The 11,524-nt window shown below is 42.6% G+C and overlaps 1 protein-coding gene across 1 annotated transcript; it reads left to right on the top strand.

Moving 5' to 3' along the window:
• The first annotated feature begins 1,084 nt into the window (after positions 1–1,084).
• mcm2 (minichromosome maintenance complex component 2) lies at positions 1,085–9,378 on the top strand. The gene is made up of 20 exons (XM_040004321.1): positions 1,085–1,216; positions 2,266–2,453; positions 2,538–2,710; positions 2,791–2,915; positions 3,009–3,147; positions 3,246–3,343; positions 3,497–3,618; positions 3,826–4,033; positions 4,140–4,274; positions 4,562–4,753; positions 5,377–5,470; positions 5,565–5,643; positions 5,853–6,024; positions 6,124–6,250; positions 6,527–6,639; positions 6,939–7,103; positions 7,384–7,458; positions 7,663–7,845; positions 8,299–8,454; positions 8,824–9,378. Exons 1-20 carry the CDS (start codon positions 1,211–1,213, stop codon positions 8,932–8,934), a joined length of 2,661 nt encoding a protein of 886 aa, XP_039860255.1. The 5' UTR covers positions 1,085–1,210; the 3' UTR covers positions 8,935–9,378.
• Positions 9,379–11,524: the final 2,146 nt, after the last annotated feature.

The following is an 11,524-nucleotide window of genomic DNA, read 5'->3' as shown; positions in this document are numbered from 1 at the left end:
TCTGCACATGTTAGTAATCCCACCCTTTTTGACAGTAAACTCATTCACTTGTTTAAATTTAAAAACCCAACGCCATTGCAGATAGGCCATTATCACACCTGTTTTGGTACTAAAGGGATATGTTTAGATCCTTTGAGGCACTTTATGTCTGTAATTGATTATGATGATGTGATTTATATGGATGCTTTGTCAGAATCCTTACTGATGCTAGATTCTGTCTATCATGGAGCACTGATTCAATATAAAGGCTTGTACTCTTCACTGTATGCTGTATGCTCAGGTTGAGCGGTCTTCTTTGTCGTGTTATAGCCCTAGCCACTGAATTGTTGTTATTTATAAGGCTATTCACATAAAACAGCACACATTTGCTGCCTTCTTACTTACTGGCTTGCATTCATCAACTCAGTTTATCAAATGAGCATTCAGCTTTGCAGTTCCTTGCTCCTGGGATCAGCTGCAGAATCAACTAAAATTTCAGGAACTGCCCTCACTAAATGAATTGAATTAATTAAACGAAGTCACTTCAGGCTGCAGATGTTTTCCTTGAATATTTTTAACTTTTTTTTACTGGCATTATAGAATTACTTTTACTAAAGCATGTGTTTTTGTTATTATTTAAGTTTCTAAAGTTTGTTTGTTTCTGTGTTTCATTCTTGTCTCACATTCTTCGCATCTATACATACAAATTATTATTATTTTATCTTATTGATCCCTTATGTGTTGATTTAATTGATGTTACTTACGCACGTGAATATTTTTTGCAGTGCAAAAACATCCACAGGAGGGCAAAAGCCACTTTATTTTTACTGTAGTGAGGATACGAGGGAGGAAATAAAGCGGATTTGAACGCAGCCAAAAATTTCCCGGGAAACGATACGACGTAATAAACCCTGCCCCTCCATCGCGCTCAGACAAAAGATGCGTTCGCTTTATTCTGCGGCTCGACCCTAGTTGTTTTTATTAAGGTCATCACACAACAGGACGAGCGGTCGTTCTGCTCCTTGTCTTAAAGCGAACACACCGTGCTTTAAGTTCCCTCCCCTTTCAGGCAAATACACCAATGAGAAAGCAAAACCTCAGCCGTCTCTCTTGAATATTCATGCTTTTTCGCGGGCTTTGAGTGTCACATGGTCCTTTCGCGCGAAAAGCGACTCACGGCAGGAAGAAGAATAAGTAGCTTTTGAAGCAGCAGCGAGACAGAAACGCAGCGATGGCGGTGAGTAAACTCATTAAAAACAGGCGCAGTGCTCTAATGGGAGGGCTCAGCTTGTAGGCAGAGGCGCATTAATCTATACGAAGCAGTTTTTACCAGTCAGCTTTAGTTTTTCTGGGAAAATAAACTTTGTTCATTCGTCGAGTCACAACAATGACAGAGAGCGTCATCAAGAGTTGATGTAGAGCTTCATTCTTTGCCAGATATCAGAATTAAAAATATACTTTATGAAGGTTTTAACTGCGCGTGTTTTGCTAAGAACCGTTTTTCACCTTCGTAGACTGGACCCAAAACCCGTTGTTGTTTTTTGTTCCTTCGCTGTAAAAAGGAGACCTGCCATGTGGTCAGTTAGTTTGTTTTTGCATCTGTAAACAGTCTCAAGTAACAACCGAGGAATAATAAAACTTTTTTGAATCTTTACACCCCCTTGCATGAGTCCTTACATCTGGAATAATTGATTATAGTTTACTTACAAGCCATGATGAGCTTTAAATGATTGGTTTCAATCAAGTAAAGAATCATTAAAAGATCATTAAAATACACTGTCCTGTAATACTTAAGCTATTAAATTACATTTTGCTTCTAATGTTGGCTCGCCACATTCTTAAGTGTAATAAACATGTCTTACAGTCCTACTTTTAAAGCTCTATGGTCTTTAAGAAGTCACACAGCCCTATGAGTTTTTCTTCCCTTCTTAGATAAAACTAACTACTAAATGTTACCAGTTAAAAAATATAAAAAAAAATTCAAATTGATGTACATCAAAACTACTTGAAGACAATAATCCTTTGACAGCAGTGGCACAATGTACCAAATGTATTAAAATGTTCTGCCCTCATCACCATCTCTACCTACTGTCTTTCTTGCTGCTGCCATCCACTGAAAACAAAATGCAAAAAAACCTGAATCTGCTAGAAGAAAAAAAATAAAATAAAAACACAGACTAAAATTAAATGCTGTATGTGAACAGTGGAAGCTGTAGACAATGTCAGGTTACTTTTGGCAGTAAATATAAGAATAATATATTTGTTCTGAATTCGTGTTGTTGACAGGATTCCTCAGAGTCATACCACATGGCCACCAGCCCCAGCCGAGCCTCCAGGAGGGGAGACCTGACCTCCAGCCCCGGACGAGACTTGCCGCCCTTCGAGGATGAGTCGGAGGGGCTGCTGGGAGATGGACCCTTGCCTGGGGAGGAGGAAGAAGATGGAGAGGAACTGATTGGAGATGGAATGGAGAGGTGAGCGTGGATTTAAAATGGCCTTAAAGCTATGAACTCTGTGGGGGTTTTTTAGTGCTTCATAACAACTCTGTCTCTGTTCAGGGATTACCGTGCCATTCCGGAGCTGGATCAGTACGAGGCAGAGGGTTTGGACCTCGATGATGAGGAGCTGTCAGAGCTGTCGCCAGGAGCCCGAGCGGCCGCTGAGGAGGCCATGAGGAGGAGGGACAGGCAACAGGGAGTCAGGGGGCGCGTGAGGCCAGGATTGCTCTACGGTGAGGCTTGAGTGTGTGGATATTTGTCAGGGTGGTGACGGGTAGGCTATGATTAATTCTTTCATTTTGTTGGCTTCCAGACAGCGAAGATGAGGATGACGAGCGCCCGGCTGCTCGGCGAAGACGGCTGGCTGAGCGGGCAGCAGAAGGTGATGGCGAGGAAGAGGAAATGATTGAGAGCATTGAGAATCTGGAGGACATGAAGGTTTGTGATGACATTGGAGATGAGCTAGCACACAGAAGTTTTTCAGGTCCGGCTGTTTGGGACGTCTTTGTAACGTTTTCACATGCTCTGCAGGGCCACACAGTGAGGGAGTGGGTGTCCATGGCGGCACCGCGGCTGGAAATCTACAACCGCTTCAAGAACTTCCTGCGCACACACGTGGATGAAAACGGCCGCAACGTCTTCAAGGAGAAGATCAGCGATATGTGTAAAGGTAGTGCAGTTTTCAGTAAACTTTAATGTGTGGAAAAATACAATTGTTGGCTGATTTCAGGCAATGATTGAATGAATCAATCTGAACCTGTAATCCAGAGAACAAGGAGAGCCTGGTAGTAAACTACGAGGACCTCGCAGCCAGGGAGCACGTCCTGGCTTACTTCCTACCAGAAGCTCCAGCTGAGATGCTGAAGGTTAGTGAACTTGTCATCTTGCTTAATGTCCTTTACTGTGCCTTTTGTTCATGCATATATATTTAACTTTAGCGGATATTAAATGCTGTGAAAGTTAAATGTGAGTGTCCTTCAATTATTTTCTCCGGTGCGTGTCTGATTGTTCTTTGCCAGATTTTTGATGAAGCTGCTAAAGAAGTTGTGCTTGCCATGTACCCAAAATATGATCGCATTGCCTACGAGATCCATGTCCGCATCTGCAACCTGCCTCTGGTCGAGGAGATCCGATCACTCAGGTAACACTTCAGTTTTTACCCAACAGGTATTTTCAACTTGAAGGAATAATTCACAGTAGTAATGAAACTAAGGCGAGACCTCCACAATAGTCTTGGCGAGGCACATCTGTGGCTCTTCCAGAAAGGGCCGTCTATATATGAAGGAGCTACTTAGGTGAAGCTTTCTGCTCTTTACCAACTGTTTTCTTCTTCTGTTGTCCTCTTCAGGCAGCTCCACCTGAACCAGCTCATCCGGACCAGCGGCGTGGTGAGCAGCTGCACCGGCGTCCTGCCTCAGCTCGGCATGGTCAAGTACAACTGTAACAAGTGTAACTTCGTGCTAGGGCCCTTCTTCCAGTCCCAGAACCAGGAGGTGAAGCCGGGTTCCTGTCCGGAGTGTCAATCCCAGGGACCGTTTGAGATCAACATGGAGGAGGTGAGGGGAGGGCCGGGCTGGCTGATGGTTGGTTGTGAAAGTTGTAGTTTGTCTGCCGGGTCTGTGCCCAGTCTGAGGATTTAAAATTACTGCCTCCTTCCTGCAGACGGTGTACCAGAACTACCAGAGGATCACCATCCAGGAAAGTCCCGGTAAGGTGGCTGCAGGTCGACTCCCTCGCTCCAAAGATGCCATCCTCCTGGCCGACCTTGTGGATAGCTGCAAGCCTGGAGACGAGATTGTGAGTCTGTGTAAAGAAAATAAAATTGTCATATTTGAGGCAGGGAGGGTTGAAATTGATCAGAAAAGTAGAAATTAAAGACATTTGAGGCTAGATGGAAATAAACGTTTAGTCACATTTGCAGAAACATTAGGGTCGATAAAGAGTTCATGCTGTGTTGCAAAACTAAATCAGTTTGAATGTGCTAGAATACAATTTCATACACATGTAATTTTCAATGTGTATTAAGGACTTAGAATATTCACAATCTGTTGTTTTAAAGTGATGCATGTTTTTCTGCTTATCAGGAGCTGACTGGGATCTACCACAACAACTACGATGGCTCTCTGAACATGGCGAATGGTTTCCCGGTGTTTGCCACAGTGATCCTGGCTAACCACATCACCCGCAGAGACGAGGGGGTCGCCGTGGCCGAGCTGACCGACGAAGACGTCAAAGCCATTGTTGCTCTGTCTAAGGACGAACGTATCGGAGAGAGGGTGAGTAATCTGATACAAATAGTAAAAATGGAGAAAGGATGTTATTTCGGCTCTAAGGAAATAAAACAGATCACCCAAAAAGTAAAAATTCAATTGTAAATGGATGATGTCATCTTTTAAAATGATCTTCTGATTGTAATTTGAAGTTTGAAATCTCTAGGAGGCCTCAATTTCAAAATTGAGATTTTTATGAAAGCTCAAGTCTCTAATGTTAAACGGCAAAGAATATTTAGAAAACAGTCTAGAAATTAAAACAAAACATCCATCCATCCATTCACTTGTTTTAGATGATTCAATGCTAACTTACAGCTCAGTGTCATGAATGAAAATCAATCCCAGTTAGGCAAAAAAAAAAGATTGACGCAGATGGTCCACTTTGGCGACCCCTAAAGGGAGCAGAGGGTTAGGGTTAGAAAACAGACACTTATCTGTTAATTGTTTTTAGGAGTGTGACCACTGTGGCTGGTGTTATCAGTTTCCCCAGCTAACTGCTCTATTATTATTATTATTATTATTATTATTATTATTATTAAAAACATGATGAACTGACTGTGATAGCAGATCTGCACTGGTCCAACCACTGCAGTGCAAATGTTTTGGTAACTCCTTTTTACTGTCTGCAGATCTTTGCCAGCATGGCGCCATCTATCTACGGGCATGAGGACATCAAGAGAGCGCTCGCCCTGTCGCTGTTTGGAGGGGAGCCCAAAAATCCAGGTAAAGCCTCTCATCTCTGAATTCGAAAGAATAACAGTGGATCAGTTTGTCCTCCCTTTAACTCTCCCCTTCTTCTCAATTCTTTCTTTTCCAGGTGGGAAGCATAAGGTGCGTGGGGACATCAACGCGCTGCTGTGCGGAGACCCAGGAACCGCCAAGTCCCAGTTCCTCAAGTACGTTTCAACACACAGTCGATGTTGTCAGCGGCTAAAGTTAATTAATTGATGGAAAAAAAATAAAGGCCTGAAGTTTACATGCGCAGGGCTGTATTTTGTGTCTCTTGACCGCAACTGTCCAATAGAGGTAAAATGTTGATGAAGAAATCTGTTGTTGGAGTAAAAGGATTGTTTCAGAAGATGCGCTAACGTGTTTCCATCTGCAGGTACGTAGAGAAGGTCGCGAGCCGTGCGGTGTTCACCACAGGTCAGGGGGCCTCCGCTGTTGGTTTGACCGCTTATGTTCAGAGACACCCAGTGAGCCGTGAGTGGACGCTCGAGGCGGGAGCGCTGGTGCTGGCCGACCGTGGAGTCTGTCTGATCGATGAGTTCGATAAGGTGAGCTGAATCCACGTATCCAGATTGGTGGGCACCCCCTCCTTCTCTTAAAAAAATTAAAATAAAAATGTGCATGTACCTGACTTTGTGTCCTCCCAGATGAACGATGCAGACAGGACGAGTATCCACGAGGCCATGGAGCAGCAGAGCATCTCCATCTCCAAAGCTGGCATCGTCACCTCGCTGCAGGCCAGATGCACAGTCATTGCTGCTGCCAACCCCATCGGTACGTAGCAGTCATATTTATTAGCTCAGTATGTTGGAGATGGATTCATTTTAAATGCTGATTAAGCTATTTTTGGCAGTTGGTTATAATCTGAGCTACTCTTTACAAGGATGCATAAAATAAATGGACACGTGCATGCAGCTTTTATGAATATATTAAAAAGTGAGCGTTGGATATAAGTCAGTGAAGTCTGAGAACAGGCCTTTTGTAATTAGTCCAAAGGAAGTGTGAGAGAGGCCTTTCAAAAGCAACATCATATCTCTTGTTTCCTGGCAGGTGGCAGATATGACCCCTCCCTGACTTTTGCTGAGAACGTGGATCTGACGGAGCCCATCGTGTCGCGTTTTGACGTGTTGTGTGTTGTTCGAGACACCATCGATCCCGTCCAGGTAGATGCAAACACACCTGATGCTGAGCTGCTGTGGGACACTGTATTTCTTTAGATCAAACTACAACTGAACTGGGATAATCATCTGTCTTCACCTGCTCTGGTGAAACTGACTAGTACTTCCAAATATTTAACTGAGAGGATTTATTATGTTTGTCATCCACCTCTTCCTCCTCATCTCCTGAACTGACGTCTGGGCTCTAACACACGAAAACATGCTTGTTTATTCCCAATGTTGTTGCAATAACTGATTACCTCCTCTCTGATGTAAATTTCACCTGTGGCTCTTCTGTTCTTCAGGATGAGATGCTGGCGCGCTTCGTGGTCGGTTCCCACATCAAGCATCACCCTAGCAGCAAGGAGGGGGGAGTGGCATTGGAGGAGGTGGTTCTGCCCAACTCATCCGACGTGCCACCGATTCCACAGGAGCTCCTGAGGAAGTACATCATCTATGCTAAAGAGCGGGTACAAACACATGCCACACAGATCCTCACTCAGGTTTATTTGTTTCTCTCTGGCTGGAATATCATAATTATGTAATCAGCCTGAAAGCTTGCGAAATGAGGTAGCTGTTGTTTTACATTATATGTTGTTTTTGTTTTTTTGTGTTACAAGTTTTGTCCAAACAAGATTTATTTTGACAAACAGTAAATAAATTATAAGAATTTGTAGGTAGGTGGGTGTATTGCAGCAAATTAAAGCTAAAGAAAATTGAAGGTAAAGTTTGTATTTTTTGTGTCTGAAGGTTCACCCGAAACTGAACCAGATGGACCAGGACAAGGTGGCTCGCATCTACAGTGACCTGCGTAAAGAGTCAATGGTGAGTCTGAAAAACTCCTCCCACTTTATCTCTCATTTACACATAAACATGTTTTTGAAATCCAGGGAGAGTAACTGAATTCGTCAAACCACTAAGAAAGAAAAGCGTGTGAGAACATGTGCTATACTCAGGATTTGTTTCTCAGAGTCATCAAACTATTCATCTGTGACTGTGGAAATAACCCACTCTGGTTTGGTGTCACAGGCCACAGGCAGCATCCCCATCACGGTTCGTCACATTGAGTCCATGATCCGCATGGCGGAGGCTCACGCCAAAATGCACCTGAGGGACTATGTACTGGAGGACGACGTCAACATGGCCATCAGGGTCATGCTGGAGAGCTTCATCGACACACAGAAGTTCAGCGTGATGAGGAGCATGAGGAAGGTTTGTGGATGTTTTCTGTTGGCCTCAAACATTAAAATGCTTCTTCTCAAAGGCGAACGATGGACACATTTTTAGATTCAGTAAGACTTGTAGTTTAATTCAGTTTTACATGCAGAAAAGGTTTTGAAGTAAATCCAGTAATGTCTGAAAGCAGGGACAGCTTTTTAGCTAACTTGAGGTAGTTTATTGGTACCAGGTTGCCAAAGGGCAGATGTATTAAGGCTAAACTAAGAACAGATTATTGATGTTTAGCAGCAGGTTTTCACCAAGTTTGTAAATGTATTTATTATACATGTATTATGTATTATACATGCAAACAGCCACTTTCTTTTAAAACCCTATAAATTTATGAAAAATCAACAAAATGAAGTGTCTATGGAGCGTGTATGAAGTGTATGTGATTCTTCCTGATTGTGTTTACTGACCTCATCTAATATTTTTGTGTCTGCTCAGACATTCGCCCGCTATCTGGCCTTCCGCAGAGACAACAACGAGCTGCTGCTCTTCATCCTCAAACAGCTGGTGGCCGAGCAGGTCGCCTACCAGAGGAACAGATACGGAGTCCAGAACGACACCATCGAGATCCCAGAAAAAGATCTTCAGGATAAGGTACTGAGAGACACACCGGCAGTACATCGTTATAACTCTAGACTGGACAGGATGTGAAACTACACACACTTTAAATTTATTGTCCTCCTAGTCGTAAATACTCTTTTATCTTAGAAACTCACACTAAGGTCATTATAATAGGATGTAGTAGGGTAGGTGTAGGGAAATCCTTTCATCAGAGTAGTCAGACCTCCAGTTCAGTGTGTAATGCTCAGATGAACTTCAAAAAAATCAAATAGTAAAATGTGAGCAAGCTGGTGAACCCATTCAAAAGTGTGTTGGTTCCTGGAGGTCTTAAACTGATCACATATTTAATGAAAATGAACACCGTCCTGAACCTGCCTGACTCTCCTGCTCCTCCCCCTCCAGGCGAGACAGATAAACATCCACAACCTGTCGGCCTTCTACGACAGCGACCTGTTCCACTCCAACAAGTTCAGCCACGACGGCAAGAAGAAACTAATACTGCAGCAGTTTTAAGAAGCCTTCCAACCTCACTCCTCTTCTTACACCTCCTACATTATGAGCTCTTACTTCAGTTTTGGTCATACTGGATTCAGGACTCTTAATTTTGGCTCTGAACTGATTGGAGGTGACTGAAGAGCAGCCGCTGTTGAAGGACTGTTATAAAAAGGATCATCTGATAAGGAAGATTTGACTCTGAAGGCAGCAGCTGATGACCACACTGTTTCTGATGGATTGATACCGGTGGTGACTGTAAATTATTTTAGATAAGCAATTCGTCAAAAATAAATAAACTGCATGAATAATAAAAAAAGGGAGAAAAGGAACATGTTTATTCTGTCCTGGGGGTCGCTGCATCTGCCTTCAGGTGGGGTTGATTGTAAATAAATGTACATGTTAATGTGGCGCCGTTTATTGTTTTGCGTAACGTTATCTGAATGCGTTGTTACATTGTCCAAACTCACTGACTTTGTATTTCAGACCTTGTTGCTCTTTCTCGGAGGTTTGTGCTCTCATCAGGAAGTTAATGTAGCTTGAACTGAAACCTCCATGCTTCATAAGTCTGGTTAAAATAAACTAGTGCTTGATGATGTCACTGTTTGCTTCATGATGGATTGCAGCTCTGTTTTGATTTCAAAAATGTATTTCATCAATTACTGGTCTCTGCTCTGACTTTTCTCCATGTAATTTAAAATCATCTAAAATGCACTGAGTGAAACGAGCGCCTCAACATTTTAGTTGAACTTGCAGATTGAGAGAGGTGCAAATTTTCTACACTTGTTATAAATGCATTGCCAAATTCTACCTTGTATGGATGAAAAGACCCAGAGCCTGTTGACGGGTGACTTTAATCTACAGTAGTAACATTAAAAGTTTGCAAGCGGTGTACATGATTCTAGTTAAACAAGCCTGATGACAACAACTACAGCAAATTAAAGACAAGTTATCCTGGGAGTGTAAAATCAAAAGAGGGAACATATGATGAAAAGATATAATAAATTGCAGTGTTAACTGTGGGAGAGGGAATAGTGCGACTCCCACTAAATAACTTGCACTATTTCTTTGTTTACTTTGAGATTTAACATTGGTTATCTTGTCCAGCAGAGCAGCCTGAGCCCTGTGCCAAAGACCAAGTTCAGTTACCTGGGGTATCTCTCTAGTAACTGGATTCACTTACCCTAACATAAGCAGGCATGTGGAGCTGATTATCAAATCTGAATCTGACCAATCACATACATTGACCCACTATTGATCATATCATTGATTTATCACATGAGCAACGGTGTGAAGAAAGGTGTGCATGACCATCACTAAGAGTTGAGGGTGAAAACACTGAAATCTTGCCCCATCCCATCATGTAACCTACTGAGCTCACCTGAGGTAAGGTGAGAAATATCAAGACAAACAAACATAAAGAGGGAAATGTGGCATGCGGTGAGTTCTACGCTGTGGGCTCTTGCTGAATGAAGCTAGGACAGCCACTGATGTTTCTTCATTAGTGACAGTTTTCTTGCGTCCACATTTTGGCAAATCCAACACTGAACCAGTTTCACGAAACTTAGCAAGCAGTTTGCTAACTGTAGCATGGGAGATGGGTGGTCTCGTAGGGTGTCTTGCATTGAAATCTGCTGCAATGACCCGGTTACTGCGTTCACCAGATATCAACACAATTTCGATCCGCTCCTCACGTGTCAACCTGTTCGACATGTCAATGGCTGTGAACAAAGAGAAACTTGTAAATAACTCATGAAAGAATACAGTTACGTTGAAACCAAGCACATCATTGTTTTTCTTGTGACATTACCAATAAGTTTGATGTGTCACATGGCAACAAAAGTTGTATCCAAGATGGCCGACTTCTAAATGGCCTCCATGGTCACCACCCATCTTTCCACAGGTCTCCACTTCATCAGACATCACCTAGACACAGAGCTGGATGAGGCCAGCACAAACAGCGGCCTATTCGACAAAGATGATGGATCCATGGGGTCAGGAAAACCAGAAGCAGGGGAGCTGAAGAGGTACCTTTCATGTCCATTCACTGGAGGTGCTGATCTATTGCATGGCGTTCCTCACATCAAGAAGCTGTCAATCAAAGTCAGTACAGCTCTTCCTGCATCTGGAGCTTGTGAAGGACTTCTCAGTCATGCAGGACTCCTGTTCACTGCTAAACAGTTACAGCTTCACAGAAAGAACCTTGAGAGCAAACTGCTGCTGAAGCTTAACCATCACCTCACCGAGTGAAGAAATGGCACATTTTTGCTAAATATGCAGGAATAGATGCACACCCATACAACTTATGGTAAACTGAGCTGCCTTGTATGAACATATGTTGAAGATGCCTCGTTCTAATGTTTTCTCTGAGGCTGCTGTGCCATTTGGAGCAAAAATGAATATAAAGTTTACAGTATATCTTGTCACTGGAAATTGTTTGCACTGTTTATATATTTATATTATTTACTGTAGGTTTTGGTGAAAAAAGCTTTATGTTGTGAAAAACTGAAATCTGGAAATTAGAATTGTTGTGCCTTATTTTGTTGATGTTTTTACATATATTCCTTTTGAAAATACTAAAATTTGTATATTTATTTATTTTTGTTTGTCT

Source organism: Simochromis diagramma, unplaced genomic scaffold (assembly GCF_900408965.1).
Source record: "Simochromis diagramma unplaced genomic scaffold, fSimDia1.1 OVJJ01000320.1, whole genome shotgun sequence".
Lineage (NCBI taxonomy): Eukaryota > Metazoa > Chordata > Actinopteri > Cichliformes > Cichlidae > Simochromis > Simochromis diagramma.
Note: the sequence above shows the minus strand (reverse complement) of the source record. Positions and strands in the feature narration are given on the sequence as shown.